Here is a 27,899-nt window from a genome sequence, read left to right as displayed (position 1 = left end):
TCAATCAGAGGATCATTCATGTTATCATAACACATACAGAGATTAATATGCAACAAATGTAGACTAACATCCAATCTAATGTTAAAGAACATCACCATGATTGGTTACTAGAAAACAGCACAATACAATTCAATAAATCATATAAAAAAATACCCAAAGAAAGGATTGTGAATTAAAATGCTTTTGAGATGTATCCAACTTGGCGATTCTATATTTTATGAGTAAAGTGTGTGGAAGTACTGAAGTAAAAATATCATATTATTATAGTAAAGTATCCCGACTCCCCAACATTATTACTATTACAGGTCCATTTGGTTCCATGTTTTACACTCTTCAAAGTTAAATTCAAACTCGGATTTTGTAGATTATATTTATGTCATGTTAGGGATCATAGGGTTCATTTGGTTCCATTTTACACTCTTCTGAGTTAATTAACACTTGGATTTTACTGTGTAGGTCAGTGGTTCTCAACCTTTTCTGGATCAGCGCCAGATCAAACTCTAAAAATGTTGAAAGTATTAAAGGCTGCCGTGTTAAGTGGTCAGATGGGTGGGCCGCGTGCATTTTCAGAGCATGTTTATTTTAAAGATCAATAAATCGATTCTGCAGGCTTGGATCAAAAGAACTAACAAGTTCTTATTCATCAGTTCCACAATGAAAACTATTTTTTTTAAGACAAAATGTCATGACATTGTTTTTACTTTCCTTCTTTTTATATTAATATCATATTATCAATAACATCTTTGTGTTTTGCCAATGATTTGAGGGCCCACTTGCAATCAATATCATCACAGGCCCACAGGTTGAGAATGACTGATGATTATGATTGACCGTCCTCGACCACAACACATTGAACACAATCATATCTCTTCCTGAATATAATGATAATACTAATCACCACCATAATATTCATCATCGTCACCATCATCATCGTCACAATCATCATCATCATCATCATCATTGTCACCATCATCATCGTCACCATCGTCATCATCATCATGTCTAATTACATTTTCCAGTGTTGCACTGACCTTCCCTGGTAATATCTTCAGAGTACCACCAATCTGACCAGTGTAAATGTATGGAAAGAGAGAGTCAGTGAAAGTGTGTGTGAAGGTGTGTAGGCGTGTGTTAGTATCAGGATCAGAGAAGGACAGTTTTCCTCTGTTCCAGTCGAGTTGGACTCTGATCCTCTGGGGTTTCTGCTTCACTGAGAGATCAGTGACTGACCCTGGTGAGTAACTGCCAGCTGAGTATGTACCTTTATCTAACATTATTCTCCAGAAATGACCCCCTCTGTCTCCCTTCCTCTGAAAGGACTCTGCTAACACACCTACTGACCAGGCTGCATTGTCTCCAACCTCAACATCCCAGCTGTGAGTCCCTGAGTTAAAGCCCTCCGAACCCAGGACCAAGTAATGGTGGTCAAACCTCTCAGGGTTGTCAGGAAGCTGCTGTTTCCCTCCAAGTCTCACACTGGTCAGATCATCAGACAGGATGAGGCTTCGATGGGCAGTGTTGGGGTCCAGAATGACAGGAGTGTAGGAGATAATGTCCTTCATCTTGTCCCAGACTCTGAAGGTCAGGTTGTCCAGGTGTTTGGTCACATCTATCAGTGCTCCTGAGACAGGCTGTGGGTCCTGCAGTGTTAACTGGAGTCTTCGCATTTTGGTCTTGAAGTTCTGCAGGAATGAGATGTGTTCAGCTCTCAGCTCCTCCTCTATGGCTCTGATTGTATTTGAAAGAGTTGATATGTCTCTGTTTAGACCCTCAGTCTTCTGCTTCATCATCTGACTCTTCTGTTGCTCTTCCTTCCTCAATGCACCAATCTTAGCCTTCTCTTCCTCATGTAGAAACTGATGCACCTTCTTAAACTGTGTCTTAATCTGCATCTCTGTGTGCTGAGTCTGGAACTGAATGTGTGCTGCTGTTTGATCATAATTTGTTTTACATGTATTAAAGACCTTCAGTTTCTCCTGCAAAGGCTTCAGTGATTTCTGGACTTCCTCCTTGTGATCAAATGCAGCTTCATCGATGGGTCTGAATCTGTGGTCGGTGTGTTTTTTTGAATCTCGACACACAAGACACACTGAGTGTTGACATTCCAGACAGAACAGTTTGATTTTCTCAGCATGCAGACTGCAGAGAACCTCAGACCCTGTTGAGGCTCTCGGATGTCTCTCCTGCATGAAGGCCTCACACACGTTCTTCAGAGCCAGGTTTCTGGGAGGATTGCCTGCATGTCTCTCCTTACAAATTGGACATTCCTTTATTACCTTCTCTCTCCACCATTCCTGCAGACAGTCTTTACAGAAGCTGTGGCTGCAGGACAGGACAACAGGATTTTTAAAGATGTCACAACACACAGCACAGCAATAATTCTCTTCAGGGCGACACAAATTGGAAGCCATTTGGTACAGACACTCTCCTCAAATCAGCCAGTCAGTGGTGGTAACACTCTCTCCTCTAGAATGTTCCCTGAACTGTACTTTCACTTTGAATCCTGGTTCTTGTTAAAGTCCAGCAGTGTAAGCAGCAGGTTAAAGTGGTCTGGGTCAGTATTCCCTCCTGTTGCTGTGGACAGACAGTCTGTCCCCCCTCCCTGTACAATTATCTAGCCAGTCACACAAGCAATGCAACTAATTAGATATACCCTTGTAAAGGGTATTGGAGCAAACGAGTTAGCGGACACAACTTAGACCCGTGTCTTTGATGATTTTATTATACTAACATTACAATACAAACATACTCGAACACTTATTGGTCAGTAGGTTATAAACCTAAGAAAGGAAACACAAACAACAACACAAAAACAAATTACTGAAATGAAATATACACACAAAACTGTCAAACATATCAGAAATACATACATTTATCGTCATGTAAACACTCTCAATTCTGACATGAAATATACACACAAAACTGTAAAACATATCAAAAATACATACATTTATCGTCGTGTAAGCTCTCACAATTCTTACCGTTAGTCTCTCGGAGCTCGCAATGGAAAATGACGAACGCAGCAATAACACCCTGGTAACTAGTAACACCGATGCCTGCAGGACACTTCGTACTGCTTAGTGAGCAATGAACATCCACTCTATTTATACGGGTTTGGTCTACCCATATGGATGTAACCTTCTGTTGATTAATCATGTGACTTGTGTACTGTCTTAGATGACGCAACTCAGGCTCCAGCACTGTTCTATAACAGTGGTTACTGTCCTTTTCTGAACTAATAATCAATCAACTCTCTCAATACTCTCATGCGACATGTGCAAAGTCCCCTGATTTCAATAGCGTCGTCACAGCTGTAGTTCTTACAATTGCATATATTTGTACTTATTATGACTACATATACTGAAACATTCTGAAAATAAGATACATAAAGGCGCTAGAAGGCTTCATGTGCAGGTAACATGCCAATACAAACGCCACCGTTACATCATAATAATGGATTATTCTACACTGGAAGTTGTGTTTGATCTGAAGGTGAATCTTCTTTTTTTTTTGGGGGGGGGGGGGGGGGGGGGCTTTTATGCCTTTATGGATAGGACAGTAGGCTGACAGGAAAAATGGGGAGAGAGATGGGGAGTGACATTGAGCAAAGGCCGTCTGGATCGCGACTCGAACCCGCGACGCGCTGTCAGGCTACATTGAGCCTAGGTGCCTGGACCGCTACGCTAGCGGTCTAGGCCCTGAAGGTGAATCTTAGCGTCCGTCTCTGTGTGTCATCAGTGAGGAGAGGCAGAATAACAACCTCTCTGTGTCCTGGTTTCTCTCAGAGTAGTCTGGCAAGGAGCATTGTGTGAACATTGTGTGATTTTCATACAGACGAATGGAAAAGATTCCGACGATGAACTCAAATAATTGTGATCAGGTGTTTTTGTATTAATTGTGACAGGCCTACGCCTAAACAATAAATAACATTGTACAGGGCAGATATGACGAATAGCGTAAATATACAAAGAAGTGACTGACAATGAACGATACCAATAATCAAAAAGAATAATGTAGTATGGCCAAAACAGGTCATAATATTGTTGCAGAAACCTCTTATCTAAATTCTTTTACTTTGTATGTTTTCTTGTAAATTAATGCCCTACTTGATCATACTACAGTCACACAAAAGTATCAATAGTAGGAGATCTGCAAGCTCAAAACGTGGCGCGAAGCGACACGTTTCGAGCTTGTAGATCTGCTACTTCTGCTGTTTTTGAATTTGAATCCTGAAAAGTAACCGTTTTGGACATAATGACGTTTCCACCCGACAATAATATGCAATAATTTCAAAATAAAAAATCTAAAAGCAGAAATAGCAGATATAAAAGGTCACAACGTAAAAATGTAATGAAAGTGATAACGTGCCCCACATTAGCATCAATTTGCCAACAACTACCAACGATAGAAAAGGATCGATAGTGGGATTGATAAGGAATCAAAATCGGTAAAAATGAACGATCCCCATCCCTATTCCTATTGCAGAATGATTATATCTCAGAAAAATATGTCAAAAGATAATGAATGTGGAACACTGGTTGGTAAATAGTCAGAGACTGACGAACATGTGGTTACAATTTCTCTGGTTTGATTCCAGTCAGATTCATGTGTTGTATGTCTGTCTACCCTCAGCTTCCTGTCGCTCAACACACTAAGAAGACTTCAGGAACACTCACACACCAACATAACAAAGTGAATGTCCACAAAGGTTTGGCCAGTCAGTGGTGGTAACACTCCCTCCTCTAAAATGTTCCCTGAAGTTTTCTCTCACTTTGAATCCCAGCAGCAGGTTCAAGTGGTCTGGGTCAGTATTCCCTCCTGTAGCTGCAGCTCTCACTGGAAGTTGTATTTGATCTGAAGGTAAATCATATTGTCCGTCTCTTTGCGTGTGGAGAGGCAGAATAACAACCTTTCTGTTTCCTGTTTTTTTTTTAAATCAGATAGGTCTGGTAGGGGTGGAGCTATGACACAACTGAACTGTTGCAAGGTTCTCACACACACACACACACACACACACACACACATCCGACATAGGCTTACGACTCATTTATTTGGCAAAACAGCAGCATATGAATACGTCATTTATTTGTCAAAACAGCAGCATATGAATACGTCTCCAGGACGATAGAGTTATTTCTTCTGTGAAGCAAATCTGAGTAAAGGATGTCTTAATGCAATTGAACCTCAGGAAAATCTATGGCTCATGATCTTTCAAACAAATAAAAGTTGATGAGTACCAACAGTGGCTGGAGGAAGCAAACAGCAACTATAACATACTGCAGATGGATAGACAGAGGAGGGTTTTTCATTTATTTTGTGGAGCATTCATGCAAAGATATTGAAGCTACATTGGAGGCATTGGTTTGAATAACACCAGTAGACAGAATCCAGCACCATCGCACGCGCGCGCGCACGCACGCACGCACGCACGCACGCACGCACACACACACACACACACACACACACACACACACACACACACACACACACACACACACACACACACACACACACACACACACACACACACACACACACACACACACACACACACACACACACACACACACACACACACACACAAATGTGTTTGCCGGCAAAAGTTTTAAGGCATACACTGTAGGCAAGTCGTTAAGGCATACACTACAAATGTAAGCGTAATGTCAAATGTATACAAAAGTGCATGTGAATAGTCAGTATTTAATATGTAGCCTAGCAGTTTTATATAGTATATATCTGAATCGTCAGTTAGAACTATAGGCCATTGGTTCTCAAAGTGGGGTCCGGGGACCCACAAGTGTCCTTGGGGGGGTTCCAGGGCGTCCCCAGAAAAGGTAGCTTAAAGCGGCACTATGTAACTTTGTTTTAATGAATAAGTTACATACTGTATAAGTGCTTGTCAGAATCAGTTTATGGGCCGGACATGTAGGCCTATGGACTGGACATGCCCAAAGTCAGCACAAATCAGCAAATATGCCCATATATAGACCGGGCATGCCTAACAAACGCACAAGGAAGAAGAACTCACATTAGTTAAACTCACAACAGGCCTAAAGTGGTTAATGAATGTTTTGTATTAATAATCTAAATCTTCAAAGTAACGAATAACAAATAATTTACAAAAGTACAATATTTGTTTCAGAGATCAGATGTAGAGAGAAGTATAAAGTATGGAAACATTTAAATACTCAAGTAAAGTAAAAAACACTTTAGTAAATATAGCCTACTTGATTAGCCTACTTTCCATCACTGATTCTAAAAGACCAGATTGGTAGAGCAGTATGGGTACAGCAGTGGTGTAAAGTAACTAAGTACATTTACTTAAGTACTCTACTTAAGTACAATTTTGAGGTAGTTGTACTTTACTTGACTATTTCCAATTTCCAATACTTTTTACTTCTACTCCATTACATCTCAGAGGCAAATATTGTACTTTTACTCCACTACCATTATTTGAAAACTTGAGTTACTAGTTACTTTGCAGATATAAATTATTATATTATACAACATACATTAACCACTTTAGCCCTATGTTATACCTCGGCTAGTTGTGAGCTTGTAGATCTGCTATTTTCAAACATTTTAGTACTTTTACTTTTGGTACTTTAAGTACATTTTGATACCAATACATTTGTACTTTTACTCAAGTAAATTTTGAATTCTGGACTCTTACTTGCAACAAAGTATTTCTATATTGCAGTATTGGTACTTTTACTTAAGTAGAGAATTTGAGTAGTTTTTCCACTACTTGTGACCAGTGATGGGGAAGTTGCTTTCAAAACGTCCTATAGGCAGACCTAAAATGCACTAAAAAGACATCTGCAAGAGAGACCTGAAGGCCCTGAACGTTTACCTGGACACCTGGGAAGCTGCAGTCTCCGATCGAACTGCTTGGAGACAGGCCATACAGGAAGTTCAAAGAGACGCTTGCCCCAGACAGACTTCACCTGTATTCAACACTGCACCAAAAGCAGTAGTAGTGTTGAAACATGTAATCACTTACTAGTACAGTATATATATTTATTTATTTATTTTTAGATGGGGGTCCGCAGTCAAATACATATCATTTTGGGTGGTCCTTGACATGAAAATGTTTGAGCACCTCTGATATAGCAACATACGTTTTTCAGAAAACTGTAACTAATTTAGAAGACATTCTTAGAATCGGCCTCAGGTCTAGATGGGGATAACAGAGGAGGCCGCACTACTAGTAGCCACCATGCATATATATTTGATTGAAACCAACGTTTGGACAGTATAATCTTATTCAGGGTTTGACACAACCGAATGCAGGCATCACGTATAAAGGGTATGGGACACAGGTGAACACATTTTCAATAGGAATGAGCAATATGGGTGACCAGTACTGGGGATGTTACTTTCAAAATGAATTGTATTGCATGTTACTTATTGCAAAATAAAACATCTCTGTGTCATACTTTATGATGTCAAAAGTGTGGAACAGATATTTGTTATGTGATGCAACTGAACTAAAATCACAATGGATTTCTTTTAGATGTTTATTTGATTAAAATATTATTTGATCACATATAATTGTCTTTTCATGTGTATAATTTCATTAGAACTCAGAGCAAACTTATCAGTCATATTGCTGATTTTTTTTTTTTATCTCAGAAGAATATGTTAAAAGATAATGAATGTGACACACTGGTGGTGAATAGTCACTAGTAGATAAATATTCACAGACTGCAGTGTCTCTAATTTGATTCCAGAGTCATGTGCTGTATGTCTTTCCACCCTCAGCTTCCTGTCACTCAATACATTAAGAAGACTAAAGCAACACTCACACACCAACATAAAGTGAATGTTCACAGAGGTTTGGCAGATGCAAAAATAGTATTCTTTAATGATCCATATAGTGAGACACAAATAAAATGTGCTACCAAAAAGGCTTTAAAGTGGGAACATATATTTTGGTTACAAAAAGCATCCTCAGTCTGCCATGAAAAGTGAAAAAAACGTCCTATCTGTAGGGACAAGATAGTCAATCAGAGGATCATTCATGTTACAGGGCTCAGAACACACACAGAGATCAGAACAAATGTAGACTAACATACAATATAGTGTTAAAGCATCAATGGTTGGTTACTAGAAAACAGCAAAATACAACACACTAAATAATCTAATAATTACCTACAAAAAAAAGTTATTACATTTCTCAGTAAAACCGTTTGAGATGTATCCAATGTGGTGATTCTATATTTTATGAGCAAATGTGTAAAAATACAACAGTAAAATAATCATATTATTAGCCTAATATCTTATACTAAAGTACCCTGACTCCCCAACATCATTACTATTACAGTCCCATTTGGTTCCATTTTGTACACTCTTCAAAGTTAAATTAGTACTTGGATTTTGAATATGGTGATAATACCATGTTGTGGATCATAGGCTCCATTTGGTAACAATTTACACTCTTCAGAGTTAAATTAACACTTCTATTTTCCTGTGTAGATGATGATGATGTCATCACAGATCAGAGTGTTAGGCGCCACTCTGTGTCTCCTAGACACTCTGATTCTAACATTGATAGGTATCACTTTAGGACCACAATGGAAACAAGTTAGCTTTTTTTTATTACTAAAGTATTCAATCAATAAATCAATCAACATAATCCATCATCATTATCATGTCTAACATTTGTCCCAGAGTTACACTGACCTTCCCTGGTAATATCTTCAGAGTATCACCAATCTGACCAGTGTAAATGTAGGGAAAGAGTGTGTCAGTGAAAGTGTGTGTGAAGGTGTATATGTGTGTGTTAGTGTCAGGATCAGAGAAGGACAACTTTCCTCTGTTCCAGTCCAGCTGGACTCTGATCCTCTGAGGTTTCTGCTTCACTGAGAGAACAGTGTCTGACCCTGGTGAAGAGCGTGCTATGTATTTACCTTTATCTAACCTTACTCTCCAGGACTGACCCCCTATGTCTCCCTTCCTCTGAAAGGATTCTGGTAACACACCTACTGCCCAGCATGCATTGTCTCCAACCTCAACATCCCATCTGTGAGTACCTGAGTTAAAACCCTTAGAACCCAGGATATAGCCAAAGTACTCAAACCTCTCTGGGTGGTCAGGAAGATGCAATTTATTTCCATGTGTCACACTGGTCAGATCATCAGACAGGATGTATACTGGATGGGCAGTGTTGGGGTCCAGAACGACAGGAGTGTAGGAGACAATGTCCTTCATCTTGTCCCAGACTCTGAAGGTCAGGTTGTCCAGGTGTTTGGCCTCATCTATCAGTCCTGAGACCAGCTGTGGGTCCTGCAGTGTGAACTGGACTCTTTGCATTGTGGTCTTGTAGTTCTGCAGGAATGAGACGTGTTCAGCTCTTAGCTCCTCCTCTATGGCTCTGATTGTGTTTGAAAGAGTTAATATGTCTCTGTTTAGACCCTCAGTCTTCTCCTTCATCATCTGACTCTTCTGCTGCTCTTCCTCCCACAGTGCAGCAATCCTAGCATCCTCTTCCTCTTGTAGAAACTGACGCATCTTCTTAAACTGTGCCTTAATCTGCATCTCTGTGTCCTGAGTCTGGGACTGAATGTGTGCTGATGTGATATCGTAGTTTGTTTTAAATGTATTAAAGACCTTCAGTTTCTCCTGTAAAGGCTTCAGTGATTTCTGAACTTCCTCCTTTTGATCAAGTGCAGCTTCATCGATGGGTCTGAATCTGTGGTCGGTGTGTTTTTTAGAATCTCGACACACAAGACAAACTGGCTGTTGACATTCCAGACAGAACAGTTTGAGTTTCTCAGCATGCAGACTGCAGAGAACCTCAGACCCTGTTGAAGCTCTCTGATGTCTCTCCTGTATGAAGGCCTCACACACGTTCTTCAGAGCCAGGTTTCTGGGAGGATCGACTGAATGACTCTCCTTACAAACTGGACATTCCTTTATTACCTTCTCTCTCCACCATTCCTGCAAACAGTCTTTACAGAAGCTGTGGCTGCATGACAAGAGAACAGGATCTTTAAATATGTCACAACACACAGGACAGCAATAATCCTCTTCAGGGCGAGACAACTTGGAAGCCATTTGATCTCTGAGTGAAGCTAGACACTCTCCTCAAGCCAGGAAATCAGCCAGTCAGTGGTGGTAACACTCCCTCCTCTAGAATGTTCCCTGAAGTTGACTTCCACTGTGAATCCTGGTTCTTGCTAAAGTCCATTCAGCTGACAGAGTCAGCAGCAGGTTCAAGTGGTCTGGGTCAGTATTCCCTCCTGTAGCTGTGGATAGACAGTCTGTCCTCCCTCACTGGAAGTTGTGTTTGATCTGAAGCTTATTGTATGTGCGTCGTCAGTGAAGAGAGTCAGAATAACAACCTTTTCCCTGGTTTCTGCCACATGAGTCTGGCAAAGGGTGGAGCTATTACACACTACCCCCCCCCCCCCCCCCCCCACGCACGCACGCACGCACGCACGCACACACACACACACACACACACACACACACACACACACACACACACACACACACACACACACACACACACACACACACACACACACACACACAGTCTTTTTTGTTAGACAATAAGTTGAAGTGTAAATTTGCGTCCGATAAGGATGTGCTGTTCACCTTCAAATCATGTATACTTTACATTATTTCCGATTGATGGGTCTTACTTTGTACCATTTTCTGATGGAAGCGTAACATTTTCCATTTGTATGTGTAAATACATTTTTAACATTTTACCGGTTAAAAGTGTCTGTGCTTCTCAGGCAGCCTGCAACGTTGTTTTGGTCTGATGGGCTCATTCTGGTATGTCAACAATATTCGATAGCAGGTTAACCTCGTTGCCTCACGGTTTTGTTGTTATAAACATTGTGCATAAATGTCACCACAACCCTGGTTGCCCAGGAAACGGACCAAGTCGAGACACAGCTGTGCTGAGATTCGAGTGAAAATGCTCCAATGACCTTGTGTGGGAACATGCACCATCAGTAAGAGTAGAAGTATTACGTTCAAAATACTGACAGGCCAGCCAGAGTACAACATGTTTAATTAATCCAAATGTTAAGGCGAACAGAGACCCTGATAAAAGGATTGTAGAATCCTGCTATATTTCTGAAGCTGTGAGATAATAATAATAATTATTATTATTATTATTACCCTTATTATTATTATTATCATCATCATCATCATCATCATCAGTTGGGGGCAACATGTTCCCTTTATCTATGCAACTGCAGATCAGTTTGTTCCATTAGAGAACCATCATACTGAATTGAAGTGATTTTTACTTAAAGTACATGACATCATGACATGTAATAAGAGATGATAATAAGAGATGATTTTTAAATTAGTGAAGAGACATGATTCTTTTTAAAGGGCCATGGCCTGCAAAATGTAGACAAGAATAAAATAATATGCATTATTAAAACAATATATATTAGAGTGTCAGTGTTTGTAATGTTTGTAATGTTTGTGGAGAGACCAGTAAAATATTGATCATGAATGCACCAAATGCAAAGAAAATAGAACCAAATATGTTACATTAACTGAACTGTATTTGTGTCAACAGAGATCAACAGGTAACTAAACAGAAACTATGAAAGCACACATAGTGTAATGACTAATTCATGTATTAGTATTTAATATATTATTACTTTTGAACAGTGACAATACATGAATTGTAGGGCAATACATTAAGCTGATTTCAGAGGCGAGCATTTCTCATTCAACAAAGTACAGTAGATCCTTTCTTATCAGCATGTTTACATTTTTGGCTAAGAACACCACATTCAGTCATTGTCTTAAAAATGTGTACATTTAAAAGTCCTTAAATTGTAACTTTAGGAATGTGCAGATACCATGTAGCCTATACACTTATGCTGTATGTTGGTTTGTTTACTGTTGAGTGAGAAAACAATGTTGCACATTAAGCTAGTGGCGGTCCCAGCTCCCAGTTTGGGAACCGCTGATGTAGAGAATATTAGAGGGGATGCGGCTTAAACGTCTAAAATTGCACTTTTGGCCTGATTTTTGTATTATTTATTCACATTTATAGACCTAAAATAGCTGATCTACAAGCTTACAACGTGTCGCACTGTGACGCAATTGTGAGCTTGTAGATCAGTTATTTGCGGTGTGAAACGCCACGCTCAACAAAGTATAATCAAGCCTTCAGTGGAGATGCGGCGTAAGGCATTGATTTCTACACAGAGGGCAATGCTTTCAACATAAAATGAAGTGGTGTAAAGTAACCAAGTACATTTAGTACTGTAAGTACTTAAGAACAATTTTGAGGTATTTTTTACTTTACTGGAGTATTTCTAATGTTCAGTACGTTTACTTCTACTCCACTACATCTCAGAGAAAATAATGCACTTCTACTCCAGTACAATTATTTGAAAATGTTAGTTACTAGTAATTTTGTAGATTTTTATGTTTTTGATTGTAGATTATTATTACACAACATACATTACCCACGTCAGCACTACATACACCACAACACAACAGACACACGGTAGATTCACATCAGCCTTCCATTCAAGAGCCAGAATAAGTCACTGTCACGGGGCATTGTCACCCAGTCATTGGGTCCCAATATGACAGCAATAGAGGAACAGCTTGAATCACATAGCCAAAACTATACCGTTGCAGAAACCCTATCACCACATTTTAACTTTTTGTGTTTTCTTGTTAATTCAAGGCCTACTTGATCACACTACAGGCACACAAAGGTATCAAAAGTAGCTGATCTATGACATGAGAGGATTCCATCTGACAGAGACGATATGCAAAAATGGTATACTTTATTAAAGTGATAAAGTGCCCCATATTTAGCCTGGTAAACCCCCCTCCCTCCGGAAATCTCATTTGCAGTTGATTTCAGTAAGGAGGTCTGGGATCGCTCAGGGAGTAAAGCTGCCCGAAACGCTGCGTATTCGAACCAATCAGCGGCTGCTAGGGGCGGGATCATCCAATCACCTGCCAAGTAGCTTGAAAAAATGAAAATGCCGTATGTCATCGATTCTGCTTCCGAAGTCTCAGATGGAAGTAGGCTGTGAAACAATGTGTGTCGCAAGCTTCTTCCATTTGACGGAGACAGGTTACCCCATATTAGCATCAATTTTCCAACAACTACCAATAATAGAAAAGGATCAATAGTGGTATTAATAAGGAATCTGATCAATAAGCAGGATCAATAAGGGGATCAAAATCGATACAAATTTATGATGCCCATCGCTACTCATATTACAGAATTTAATTAATGTACCCAGACTAATATTATGTCTAAACATAATGAATGTAGTGCATTGGTTGGTGAAGAGTCACTAGTTGGTAAATAGTCAGGCCAGGAAATCAGCCAGTCAGTGTTGGTAACACTCCCTCCTCTACAAATACGTATGTCAAAATTGTTTGCAATTAACAAGGTTAGAAGGTTACCTAAATACAAACAATTTAAATTCAGCAATTAAAAACAATGTAATGTGAATCTATCTTCATTCAAAACCACCATAGATAAGTGTTCTAGTACGCACGCACGCACGCACACACACACACACACACACACACACACACACACACACACACACACACACACACACACACACACACACACACACACACACACACACACACACACACACACACACACACACACACACACACACGGAAATGTCCCCGTGATGTTTGTGCCTCAGTCATCAGACATAACAGGTATGTGGTGTGATTTCTACATCACAGGGTATTTATGGGAAAACAGGTACAGTATGGACACACAATGCAAACTATGACAACTTAATCCCTGATAGAAAATGTTAAAAAAATGTGCCACAATCTCAAAATGCTCTCAACCCAACCCTAAATGCCTAATCCGAACAATGACCACAACCCGAGTCTTATAGTAATTGTAACCTTAGGTCTAAAAATCTTTATTAGCCATGAAAATTCCTTCACTGGGACCTAACAAATGTCCCCCAAATGTCAAGTTAGACAGGTCCATATATCCTTATGGAGACTTCTGGTCCCCGCATGTAAAGTAATACATGTCACTCGTGCACGCACGCACACACGCACGCACGCACGCACGCACGCACGCACGCACGCACGCACGCACACACAATTATATCATCTCAAAGTGGACTTCGAATGTTCAAGCCGCTTTACAATGTACGCCTCACCAGGGCCACCCTGATCATAAATATAAAAACAATCTATTCGACTTTTACACTTTTCTAAACACAAAATGCACAGAGAGGAGGACGCACTACTCGTAGCCAGCATGCAAAATATGTTTATTGAAACCAACCAACCATGTGGGTCAAACCCTGAAGAAGACGATACTGTTTGACACAAATGAATACATGCAGGCATCACTTATAAACACAGGTGAACCAATGCTCAAAAGGTATGAGCAGTATGGCTGACCAGTACTGGGGAAGTTACTTTCTAAATGAATTGTATTGTTACTTATTGCACAATAAATTCCTCTGTGTCATACTTTGTGATGTAAAAAATGTGGAACAGATATTTGTTATGTGATGCAACTGGACTCAAATCACAACAGATTTTTGGTAGTTGTTCACATACTGTAAAATTGTCTTTTCAGATCTGTAATTTCATTAGAACTCAGAGCAAACATATCAGTCATATTGTTGATTTTTTTTTTTTTAAATCTCAGAATAATATGTCAAAATATAATGAATAAGGTTGTGCACAGTCACTAGTAGGTAAATAGTCACAGACTGACGACCATGTGGTTACAATGTCTCTGGTTTGATTCCTGTCACTCAACACACGGTAACACTTGCTCATAACCTACCCGTAATTAACTCTTAATCTATGATTACTTAATACATTATTTAAGCGTTAATTAAGCATCAATTAAGCATTAGTAAGCATTTATTCATCATGAATTCATCATGAATTCCTTGTAGTTCATGTATTAAGTAACTTTGCTTAACTAATGATGTTATAAATTAAAAGGAATTCATGAGGAATAAATCATTAATTAATGCTTAATGAATGTTAAATTAACGTTTAAATCATGTATTAAGTAACTTTGACTAACTAATGATTAACTAATGCTGTTAATTAATGATGAATTACAAGGAATTCATGATAAATTGATTAACGGTTAAATAATGTATTAAGTCATCATAAATTAAGCTTTAATTACGGGTACCTTATGAGCAAGTGTTACCAAACACACTAAGAAGACTAAAGGAACACACACACCAACATAAAGTGAATGTCCACAGAGGTTTGGCAGATGCAAAGTATTATTCTTTAATGATCCAGTGAGACAAAAATAAAAAGTGTTACCAAAAAGGGTTTAAAGAACAGATACATTCTTGTCTCGCTTTAAAAAAGCATCCTCAGTCTGCTATGAAAAGTAAAAACACACTGTAACAACTATGTCCTATTTGTAGGGACAAGATAGTCAATCATCGTTCATGTTACAGGGCTCAAAACACACACAGAGATCAATGCAACAAATTTAAACTAATATACAATCTAATTTTAAAGAACATCACCATGGTTGGTTAATAGAAAACACTAAATCATGCAACAGCCTAATTACCCACAACAAATATATAATGAATGTAATTGCTCAGTGAAACCTTTTGAGATGGATCCAACCTGATGATTCTATATTTCATCAGTAAACTGTGTAGAAGTACAACAGCAAAAGTATCATTATTAGTCTAATATATTTTCTAGTAAAGTACCCTGACTCCCCAACATTATTAGTATTACAGGTCCATTTGGTTCTATTTTGTACACAAGTTAAATTAATACTTGGATTTTGTAATTATAATGATAAGTTAGTCAAGTTAGGGATCATAGGGTCCATTTGGTTCAATTTTACTGTGTAGATCAGTGGTTCTCAACCTTTTCGGCCCACTTAACGCAGCAGCCGAAAGTGGTCAGATGGGTTTATTTTAATGATCTATCAGTCATTTGTGTGTCAATAGAACTAACGTAGTATACTTTAAAAGACCTGGAACTGTGTCATTTTTAGATTTGAGCTAAACAGCATTATTTTACACTTTGGCTATTCAAAAATAGCAGATATACAAGCTTGTAGATCTGCTATTTTTGAAAAATCGTGAAAATGTGTGCAAATCTTTGAATATATATATTTTTAACTCAAATCTTTGCTTCTGGGGGTCCCTGGAACAAAATATTTTAATGGGGGTCTGCGGCCAAATACATACAGTATCATTTTGGGGGTCCTTGACATGAAAAAGATTGAGCACCACTGATGTAGAAACATATGTTTTTTAGAATACTGTTGAGATTTAGGAGACATGTAGAATTGGCTTCAGGTCTCAATGTGTTAAGTTAAATGTATCTGTAAAAAATAAATGTCAAGGTTTTATATTAATGTTATATTATGAATACCAATTGTTTTGCCAATCATTTGGGGGCCCACTTGCAATATCCTCACGACCAAACAGTGGGCCCCAGCCCACAGGCTGAGAATCAGGTGTAGATGATGATGACATCACAGATCAACAGAGTGTTGCTTTAGGAGACGTATCAGGTGAAAACCTCTTATGTCCAAAACTGTTTTCAGGATTAAAATTCAAAAATAGCAAAAGTAGCAGATCCAAAAGCTCAAAATGAGTCGCTTTGCGCCGAGTTTCGAGCTTGTAGATCTGCAACTTTGTATACTTTTGTGTGGCGCTGTAGTATGATCAAGTAGGGCATTTCATTCAAGACAAAACGCAAAGTTTACAATGTTACAATGGAGATAAGGTTTCTTTCCGACGATAGGCATTTTATTCATTTTTATGTTTCTGTTCCAAATGACTGATGGTGTTGTGTTGACTGATGTCTTTCCATCATGCTGTTCCTACAGTACTTTATTTTACCTCGCAGGATCAATAAAGGTCTTTATCGTTATTTTTTCATGATGACTGTCCTCGACCACAGCAGAATCGTATAGATTCTAAAATTGACAAGTATTATTCTTTAAAGACTGCATAGTTTGTCATCATCATGTCTAACTCCGTAGTTTCAGTGTTACACTGACCTTCACTGGTAACATCTTCAGAGTTCCACCAATCTGACCAATGAAAATGAATGGAATGAGTTTGTCAGTGAAAGTGTGTATGAAGGTGTGTAGGTGTGTGTTAGTATAAGGATCAGAGAAGGACAACTTTCCTTCATTCCAATCCAGCTGGACTCTGATCCTCTGGAGTTTCTGCTTCACTGAGAGATCAGTGGTTAACCCTGGTTTAGAGTATGCTGTGTATTTACCTTTATCTAACTGTATTCTCCAGAATTTACCCCCTCCTTTCCCCTTCCTCTGATAGGACTCTGCAAACACACCGACTGACCAGTATGTATTGTCTCCAATCTCAACATCCCAGCTGTGAGTCCCTGAGTTAAAGCCCTCAGAACCCAGGACATGAGAGTACAGGTCAAACCTCTCTGGGTTATCAGGAAGCTGCTGTTTCTCTCCACGTCTCACACTGGTCAAATCATCAGACAGGATGTATTCTGGATGGGCAGTGTTGGGATCCAGAATGACAGGAGTGTAGGAGACAATGTACTTCATCTTGTCCCAGACTCTGAAGGTCAGGTTGTCCAGGTGTTTGGTCACGTCTATCAGTGCTCCTGAGACCGGCTGTGGGTCCTGTAGTGTGAACTGGACTCTTTCCAATGTGGTCTTGTAGTTATAAAGAAATGAGATGTGTTCAGCTCTCAGCTCCTCCTCTATGGCTCTGATTGTGTTTGAAAGAGTTGAGATGTCTCTGTTTAGACCCTCAATCTTCTCCTTCATCATCTGACTCTTCTGCTGCTCTTCCACCCTCAGTAAAGCAGTCCTAGTCTTCTCTTCCTCTTGTAGAAACTGATGCATCTTCTTAAATTGTTCCTTAATCTGAATCTCTGTGTTTTGAGTCTGGAATTGAATGTGTGCTGCTGTTTGATCATAGTTTGTTTTAACTTTATTAAAGACCTTCAGTTTCTCCTGTAAAGGCTTCAGTGATTTCTGGACTTCTTTCTTATGATCCAGCGCAGCTTCATCAATGGGTCTGAATCTGTGGTCGGTGTGTTTTTTAGCTTCCCTGAAACTTCCGGTTCTAATTAAATGCTGCATATTGGCTACGAGTTTGCGGCCTTTTTCTTTACTTCCATTATCTCGACACACCCAACACACTGGCTGTTGACATTCCAGACAGAACAGTTTGAATTTCTTAGCATGCAGACTGCAGAGAACCTCAGACCCTGTTGAAGCTCTCTGATGTCTCTCCTTTATGAAGGCCTCACACACGTTCTTCAGAGCCAGGTTTCTAGGTGGATCCACTGAATGGCTCTTCTTACAAACTGGACATTCCTTTATTTCCTTCTCTCTCCACCATTTTAGCAGACAGTCTTTACAGAAGCTGTGGCTACAGGACAGGATAACAGGATCTTTAAAAATGTCAAAACACACAGGACAGCAATAATCCTCTTCAGAACGAGATGACTTGGAAGCCATTTAGTCTCAGAGTGAAGCTGCAAACACTCTTCTCAAGCCAGAATCAGCCATTCAGTGTTGGTAACACTCTTCTCTACAATGTTCCCTGTGAATCCTGTTTCTGGTTAAAGTCCATTCAGCTGAGTCAGCAGCAGGTTCAATGGCCTCTCTGATCATTCATCAGATGAGTGTGGCAAGGGGTGGAGCTATGACACACTGTTGAAAGTCACACACACACACACACACACACACACACACACACACACACACACACACACACACACACACACACACACACACACACACACACACACACACACTCTCTCTCTTCTGGTTGTTTGTGCCTCATTCATCAGGTATGTTATCAAACAGGTTTGTCATGTGATTTCTTTATCAGAGGGTATTTATGGGAAAACAGGTACAGTGCACGCAATGCAAATTCTGACGTAACCTGAACCTGAATCCTTAGGTCTAAAAATATTTATTTGACATAAATTCCCTCACTGGGACCTCAAAATTGTCCCCCTAAAGTCAAGTCCATATATCCTATTGGAGACTTTTGGTCCCCACATGTAAAGCAATATGTTGCGCACGCACGCACTCACTCACACCCACACCCACACCCACACCAACACACACACACACACACACACACACACACACACACATCACCCTATGCACACTTTTCACCCTGAATCTATAGCTTAACCCTATACTTCACAAATATGTAATTGGTTGAGTGAGATGTATCAAAGTCAGGACAGTCTTTTATTTATTATGTATTATAGAGGACCGATACACGTGTTTAATATCGCGCCATACGAACTGTGTACCAAATATAAACAAATGAGCGGGCGGTTTGACTCTTATGGATATGAAGCATCAACTGACAGTGAGAAAACGCTAACGTTGCCGCCGCCGGATTAATTACATTTTTGCCAAAAACAAACTGTATCTCATATGAGTGATTGACTATGGTAAACGATACAGAGCCACCTCCCTGACAATAGTGCTGGGACAATTTGTTTATTTTTGACCACAATTCTTAGATGAGACTATTCTAAAATGACCCAATGTTATTCTCCATAGAGAAATGACTTCCGTGACCCTGTACTGTATACACCGCGAACAATAGAAGGAACTGACTTTGACTGTTGACTGCCTGACATTCACCCTTCCACACAGCGATAGTGGAGGCAGCCATGCCAGGCACCAGCCTGCTCATCAGAAGCAGTTACAAGTAGAGTGGGCCTCATCAAACGGCTGACCAAAAGACAGAATATATGTCAAGAGAAAAAATGCAAGTGGGTTAAAAACACGAAAACAAACAGTAGATCTTTACGTCATAACCCCTTTAGTACCGTATATTTTATAAAGGCTTTATAGGTTGACCATACAGTATATCCCTAACATAAATATGTAGGTCAAAATTGTTTGCAATTAACAAGGTTAGAAGGTGACCTACATACAAACAATTTAAATTCAGCAATTACAAACAATGTAACATGAATCTATCTTCATTCAAAACCACCATAAAAGAGCACCTAGATAAGTCTTCTAGTCCACACACACACACACACACACACACACACACACACACACACACACACACACACACACACACACACACACACACACACACACGCACACACGCACACACACACACACACACACACACACACACACACACACACACACACACACACACACACACACACAGTTATTTGTGCCTCAGAAGGTCATGGATATTATCAAACAGGTACTGTATGTGATGTCTTCATCAGAGGGTATTTATGGAAAAACATGTATGGACACGCAATACAAATGCTCTCTTAACATATTGCTAGATTGTCTTATGGACTTAAAAGTGTGGATGGCCCTAAACTTTCTACATTTTACGTACCAGGGGGTTCCCAGCAAAATGGGTTAATACAGCATCCTAATTATTTTAACCACTCTATCCATGCTTGTACATTGGCTATTCAAAAATAGCAGATATACAAGCTCATAGCGCGTCATTTCGTGCCACGCTGCAAGCTTGTACATCTGCTATGTATGAGCAGAAAAAAAATGTGTTAGGAACATTTTTATTAATTTTGGATGTATATATTTTTTCACACAAATATTCCCATCTGAAAACATTTTCAGATTGGGGTCCGCAGCCAAATACATATCATTTTGGGTGTCCTTGACAAGAAAACCACTGCTGTAATGCACTTTATGCTGGCATTAGCCAAGCCTGCCTGTCACAGCTAAAGTTAGTGCAAAACTCTGCTGCTCTTTAACAGGGACGCAGAAGTATGAGCACATCTCCCAGATTCTTGCCTCCCTCCACTGGCTCCCTGTTCATCATAGGATCCAGTTTAAGATTTTAATGTTTGTCTTTTAATATTTAAATGGTCAAAACCCCCACAAGCTCTTTAGGTGGTTCTCCACCAAACAGACTACTTCAGACTACAACAGAGCTGGCAGTCGGGTCCAACGTTGGATGATGTCGGATTATCAGGTGTCCAAAGGTTCTGGTTGCCACACCGCACAAACTATTGCAAACGGTCGGCCGACACCACTTTGTTGTGAGCATGTGTCAGAAGAAATCACACACAATAATTCTCCATACCAGGAGGTGGCAGTAGTCTGCAGGAGCCTGCAGTGCCCTGGGACAGAAGTTGAGACAGCAGCTTGACCAAAAACAACAAGACAGAGCATTTTTGCGCTAGTCGTAGACGTAGTAGGCTCATATTCTTCACAGCCTGTACAGGAAAGACACCTGCCTCTCTAAACTCCACGTTTATCTTTCATTGTGATTTAAAGCGCCCCTTGATGGGAACCAGCGGCTTTCTTTCACCTTCTTTCACCCCTGGTTAAAGGCAATGTTTTAATCATGAGTTATTTGATACTGTATGTCGTGGCCATAGTGGGTCGTACCAAAATTAACAAGATAGCGGGAGAGAGAGAAACGTTTCGGGGACCAGCAGCAACACAGGAAAGGCAACCCACATTACGGAAGCATATTAAGCATAATCATATGAACTGATTTTGCTGCTCATAAACAATATAGCAGGAATTATGTTGAACAGTAAATAGCGGGTGGCTCTTAAAAGAGCCGTTTTGGGTGTTTCTGTATCCCCGAGGGGGCACAAAATGGACCCTCACGGCTGTCACGGGTCCATTTGGTTACACTCCCAGAGTTAAATTAACACCGGAGGGGTCCCTGTGTACATGTTATATCTGTTGTATGTTCACGCAAACAAACCTAGCCCGTTCTATTTACACCCCACTATTCACCTCTATTTACATCGAGGTGACTTCTCGCCCGGGTGGTCCTGCTCAATCTCCCCCGGGCAGTAGGCTCAAGCTGCCGGCTGGGAAGGAGGTAAAGGAGAGAGACAGAGAGAGAGAGCGAAAGAGAAAAAAAAAATCACGCCCAACTGTGTTTTTGATAGCTTGGTTGTAAACGTTGATTAGACTTCGTCATGGAAAATAGAACATAGTTGCTCAATCTTTCTTTCCTTTAGGGTGTTTTCAGGGAGATCTACGGAGCCTTTAACCCCCCTCCTCTTCACCACCTCGCATCTACCGACGGCCCGACGGGCAGTAGCTGTCGGTAGCCGACCGAGCAAGTTTGGTCGGCTTTCGACGCTTGCCTACAACTTATGGCCTGACACGACAGCGTCCACAACGCCCACCTCAGCAACAGATTTTCGGCAACATATGCTTTCCAACGCCTGGCTACCGTCGCCAATGTCGGTGCGGTGGAGAGCTATACAAGGCTGAAGACCAGGGGGGGTCGATCGTTCTCTAATCTCCACTCTAGCCCCCAAACTGTGGAACGATCTTCCATCCGATGTTAGGATGGCTCAAACCTTATCAGTCTTTAAATCACGTCTTAAAACTCACGGACACTCCTTAGCTTTTAATACAGACTGAGTTATCATATTTTAAAGAGACTGTGTCTATACTGTGTTTTTTTTCTGTTGTTTATCGTCTCTTTTTTTCATTTCATTAATTTTGTGCGATTTATACTTTTCTTGTGGTATTTTACCCTTTTTAATTGTTTTAATAAGTTTATAGCCTTATTTTTGTATTTTTACTGAGTGCACGTCACTCTGGTTCAACACTGTTGTTTTAAATGTGCTCTATTATTAAAGTGGATTGGATTGGATGTCTTACTATACTTGTTGGGACCTTTGGTCCCCACGTACGATGTCTATGTCTACTGTACTTACAGTATACCTCTCACACACACACACACACAGACGCACGCAGAGTTCCTCACACATCGCGCACTCGCACACTTTCAACCTGAATCTAAAATACACATACACGTATACCATATGCACAAATATCTAATTAGTTGGATGAGACATTTTATTATACAAAGGAAATAATAGAGGTAACTGAAAGATAAAGCTATTTTTTTTATATAATCTCAGCGTGGACCGTGACTGTTAAAAGTACTTAACAATGTAAGCCTCACAGAGCTGTCCCAATCATGAAGGTTTAGATGACAATTAATCGTCATACAAATAATTGCGATAAATGATTTAATTGTGTTTTTGGGTTAGGGCAAAAAATATGTTTGCCTTTTAGGTTTTCCTAAAATAATAACGTAAATATACAAAGAAATGACTAACAATGACCAGTCCCAATTATCTAAATTAATAATGCACTATGGCCAGAACAGGTCATAGCCTATATGCAATAAGTGTATACTTTCAAAATACATCTAAAAACGCGGAAATAGCAGATCTAAAAGGTCACTATGCGAAAATGTTATGAAAGTGATAAAGTGCCCCAGATTACCATCAATTTGCAAACAACTACCATAATAGAAAAGGATCGATAAGGAATCAGATCGATAAACAGGAACGATTAAGAGATCAAAATTGATACATATGAACGATCCCCATCCCTATCATATTACAAAATGATTTTATCTCAGAAGAATATGTCTGAAAATGATAAATGTGGTTCACTGAAGAGTCACTAGTTGGTAAATAGTCAGAGAGGGAAATGTCTCTGGTTTGATTCCAGTCAGAGTCATGTGTTGTATGTCTGTCTACCCTCAGCTTCCTGTCACTCAACACACTAAGAAGACTAAAGAAACACTCACACACCAACATAAAGTGAATGTCCACAGAGGTTTGGCAGATGCAAAATGATTATTCTTTAATGATCCATAGTGAGAATAAAATAAAAAGTGTTACCAAAAAGGGTGTAAACTGGGAACAGATACATGTTTTGGTTAAAAAAAGCATCCTCAGGCTCTAAAAACACACCTGTGTCCTATTTGTAGGGACAAGATAGTCAATCAGAGGGTCATTCATGTTACAGGGCTCAGAAAACAAACAGAGATCAATGCAACAAACGTATAACCAAAATACAATCTAATGTTAAAGAACATCACTATGGTTGGTTAATAGAAAACAGCATAATAACACACTAAATCATGCAACTGCCTATTACCCACAAAAAAAATATATAACGAATGTAATTGCTCAGTGAAACCTTTTGAGATGTATTCAACGTGGTGATTCTATAGTTTATGATTAAACTGTGTAGAAGTACAACAGCAAAAGTATCATATAATAATATGATACTTTTAATAAGTACCCAGACTCCCCAACATTATTACTATTACAGGTCAATTTGATTCAATTTAGTCACTCTTCAAAGTTAAATTAATACTTTGTTGCAGATTATAATTATGTCATGTTTAGGCATCATAGGGTCCATTTGGTCCCATTTTACAGACTTGAGTGCTAAAGCAACACTTGGATTTTACTGTGTAGATCAGTGGTTCTCCACCTTTTCTGGATCAGGGCCCACTTGAGGGCCCACTTAACGCGGCGGCCGAAAGTGGTCAGATGGGTGGGCCACGAGCATTTTCAGAGCAAGTTTATTTTAATGATCTATCGGTCGATTGTGTTGCGGCTTGGATTTTTCAAGGTTTTAAAGAAAAAATACTGTGACATTTCTTTAAATATTAATGTTAAATTATCAATACAATCTTTGTGTTTTGTCAATTATTTTGGGGCCCACTTGCAATATCCTCACGGCCGAAGAGTGGGCCCGGCCCACAGGTTGAGAATCAGGTGTAGATGATGATGACATCACAGAGTGTTGCTTTAGGAGACATATTACAGTATATCGCCTCTATCGGGTGGAAACCTCATATGTCCAAAACTGTTACTTTTCAGGATTCAAATTCAAAAACAGCAAAAGTAGCAGATCTAAAAGATCTATAAAATGTAAAGATATTTTAAAGTATATTTTCGTGAACGGAAATGCCAGTTTCCTCTCTCGGATTTTGGGAGGTGTAGTTCCAGACTCTATATAGCATTCGGAGATTATGATATAGTTGTCTGGCTACGCGAGACTATCAAATTATTGGCTTATGAATGTGACAAAAACTCATGAATAAATTCAATGCTTCATGGGGCGTGTAATTGATGAGAAAATACGTCATTTTTAGGGTGAACTACTCCTTTAAAGACTCCAAAGTTTGTCATCATCATGTCTAGCTACATTGTTCCAGTGTTACACTGACCTTCCCTGGTAACATCTTCAGAGAACCACCAATCTGACCAATGAAAATGTATGGAAAGAGTGTGTCAGTGAAAGTGTGTGTGAAGGTGTGTAGGTGTGTGTTAGTATCAGGATCAGAGAAGGACAGCTTTCCTCTGTTCCAGTCCAGCTGGACTCTGATCCTCTGGAGTTTCTGCTTCAATGAGAGATCAGTGACTGACCCTGGTGAGGAGCTTGCTGTGTATTTGCCTTCATCTAGCCCTATTTCCCATAATTTACCCCCTCTGTTTCCCTTCCTCTGGTAAGACTCTGCTAACACACCTACTGACCAGCATGTATTGTCTACAACCTCAACATCCCAGCTCTGAGTCCCTGAGTTAAAGCCCTCAGAACCCAAAACATTGCCATAGTGGTCAAACCTCTCGGGATTGTCAGGAAGCTGCTGTCTTTCTCCATCTCTAACACTGGTCAGATCATCAGACAGGATGTAGTCTGGATAGGCAGTGTTGGGATCTAGAATGACAGGAGTGTAGGAGACAATGTCCTTCATCTTGTCCCAGACTCTGAAGGTCAGGTTGCTCAGGTGTTTGGTCACGTCTATCAGTGCTCCTGAGACCAGCTGTGGGTCCTGCAGTGTGAACTGGACTCTTTGCATTGTGGTCTTGTAGTTCTGCAGGAATGAGATGTGTTCAGCTCTCAGCTCCTCCTCTATGGCTCTGATTGTGTTTGAAAGAGTTGATATGTCTCTGTTTAGACCCTCAGTCTTCTCCTTCATCATTTGACTCTTCTTCTGCTCTTCCTCCCACAGTGCAGCAATCCTAGCATCCTCTTCCTCTTGTAGAAACTGACGCATCTTCTTAAACTGTTCCTTGATCTGCATCTCTGTGTGCTGAGTCTGGAACTGAATGTGTGCTGCTGTTTGATCATAATTTGTTTTAACTTTATTAAAGACCTCCCGTTTCTCCAGTAAAGGCTTCAGTGATTTCTGGACTTCCTCCTTGTGATCCAGTGCAGCTTCATCGATGGGTCTGAATCTGTGGTCAGTGTGTTTTTTAGAATCTCGACACACAACACACACTGGCTGTTGACATTCCAGACAGAACAATTTGAGTTTCTCAGCATGCAGACTGCAGAGAACCTCAGACCCTGTTGAAGCTCTCTGATGTCTCTCCTGTATGAAGGCCTCACAAAGGTTCTTCAGAGCCAGGTTTCTGGGTGGATCCACTGAATGTCTCTCCTTACAAACTGGACATTCCTTTATTACCTTCTCTCTCCACCATTCCTGCAGACAGTCTTTACAGAAGCTGTGGCTACATGACAGGATAACAGGATCTTTAAAGATGTCACAACACACAGAACAGGAATAATCCTCTTCAGGGCAAGACAACTTGGAAGCCATTAGGTCTCTGAGTGAAGCTGCAAACACTCCGTTCAAGCCAGGAAATCAGCCAGTCAGTGGTGGTAACACTCCCTCTTCTAGAATGTTCCCTGTAGTTTACTTTCTCTTTCAATCCTAGATCTTGTTAGAGTCCAGCAGTGTAAGCAGCAGGTTCAAGTGGTCTGGGTCAGTATTCCCTCCTGTAGCTGTGGACAGACAGTCTGTCCTCTCTCATGGGAAGTTGTGTGTTTGATCTGAAGGTGAATCTTAGCGTCCGTCTCTGTATGTCTCAGTGAGGAGTGACAGAATAACAACCTCTCTGTTTCCTGGTTTCTGTCAAATGAGTCTGGCAAAGGGTGGAGCTACAGTATCACACACACACACACACACACACACACACACACACACACACACACACACACACACACACACACACACACACACACACACACACACACACACACACACACACACACACACACACACACACACACACACACACACACACACACACACACGTTGTTTGTGCCTCAGAAGGTCAGGGATATTATCAAACAGGTACTGCATGTGACACGCAATACAAATGCTCTCTAAACATATTGCTAGATTGTCTTATGGACTTAAAAGTGTGGATGGCCCTAAAATGTCTTCATTTTACGTATCAGGGGGTTCCTAGCAAAACTGGGTTAATAAAGCATCATAATTATTTTAACCACTCTATCCATGCTTGTACATTGGCTATTAAAAAATAGCAGATATACAAGCTCATAGCGTGTCATTTCGTGCCACGCTGCAAGCTTGTACATCTGCTATGTATGAGCATTTTAGAAAAAATTGTGTTATAGGAACATTTTTAATAATTTTGGATGTATATATTTTTTCACACAAATATTCCCATCTGAAAACATTTTCAGATGGGGGTCTGCAGCCAAATACATATCATTTTGGGTGTCCTTGACAAGAAAACCACTGCTCAAATGCACTTTATGCTGGCATTAGCCAAGCCTGCCTGTCACAGCTAAAGTTAGTGCAAAACTCTGCTGCTCTTTAACAGGGACGCAGAAGTATGAGCACATCTCCCCGATTCTTGCCTCCCTCCACTGGCTCCCTGTTCATCATAGAATCCAGTTTAAGATGTTAATGTTTGTCTTTTAATATTTAAATGGTCAAAAACCCCACAAGCTCTTTAGGTGGTTCTCCACCAAACAGACTACTTCAGACTACAACAGAGCTGGGTCTCTACAACAGAGTCGGGTCCGACTGCCAGCGGACCCGGATGATGTCGGATGATGTCGGAATATCAGGTGTCCAAAGGTTCTGGTTAAGGCCTTATGTGCCACAAGGCACGAAGTGGATAGGTAACAGGTAAAGGTTCTGGTTGCCACACCGCACAAACTATTGCAAACGGTCGGCCGACGGCACTTTGTTGTGCGCATGGGTCAGAAGAAATCACACACAATAATTCTCCATACCAGGAGGTGGCAGTAGTCTGCAGGAGCCTGCAGTGCCCTGGGACAGAAGTTGAGACAGCAGCTTGACCAAAAACAA

At 40.2% G+C, this 27,899-nt stretch overlaps 3 protein-coding genes across 3 annotated transcripts in view; all 3 read right to left on the bottom strand.

The window, feature by feature from the left end:
• Positions 1-157: 157 nt before the first annotated feature.
• Positions 158-26,656, bottom strand: LOC311053425 (E3 ubiquitin-protein ligase TRIM35-like). Its single transcript, XM_084068946.1, has 2 exons — positions 24,218-26,656; positions 158-437 (listed from the first exon to the last, which is right to left on the bottom strand). The coding sequence occupies exon 1, from the start codon at positions 26,370-26,372 to the stop codon at positions 24,966-24,968; it is 1,407 nt and encodes a 468-aa protein (XP_083925072.1). The 5' UTR covers positions 26,373-26,656; the 3' UTR covers positions 158-437; positions 24,218-24,965.
• LOC311054067 (E3 ubiquitin-protein ligase TRIM35-like) lies at positions 755-2,411 on the bottom strand (the record flags this gene model as incomplete). Its single annotated transcript, XM_084069947.1, has 1 exon — positions 755-2,411. One exon carries the CDS (start codon positions 2,409-2,411, stop codon positions 891-893), a length of 1,521 nt encoding a protein of 506 aa, XP_083926073.1. The 3' UTR covers positions 755-890.
• Positions 2,765-27,899, bottom strand: part of LOC311054066 (uncharacterized protein) — a gene marked incomplete at its 3' end in the record, with an annotated part of 39,155 nt that continues 14,020 nt past the window's right edge. The window contains exons 4-7 of the mRNA XM_084069946.1: positions 17,555-18,377; positions 16,990-17,047; positions 8,663-10,085; positions 2,765-2,780 (exon numbers count right to left, since the gene is read on the bottom strand). Coding sequence (XP_083926072.1) covers positions 2,765-2,780; positions 8,663-10,085; positions 16,990-17,047; positions 17,555-18,377 — 2,320 coding nt within the window. The remainder of the gene's footprint in view (positions 2,781-8,662; positions 10,086-16,989; positions 17,048-17,554; positions 18,378-27,899) is intronic.

The sequence above is a fragment of the Gymnoscopelus microlampas genome (genome assembly GCF_963454915.1).
Source record: "Gymnoscopelus microlampas genome assembly, chromosome: 10".
In the NCBI taxonomy this organism is placed as follows: Eukaryota; Metazoa; Chordata; class Actinopteri; order Myctophiformes; family Myctophidae; genus Gymnoscopelus; species Gymnoscopelus microlampas.
Note: the sequence above shows the minus strand (reverse complement) of the source record. Positions and strands in the feature narration are given on the sequence as shown.

Bases quoted from the DNA above. Each gene is read 5' to 3' on its own strand.
- LOC311053425 (XM_084068946.1), bottom strand. From the start codon at position 26,372: ATGGCTTCCAAGTTGTCTTGCCCTGAAGAGGATTATTCCTGTTCTGTG.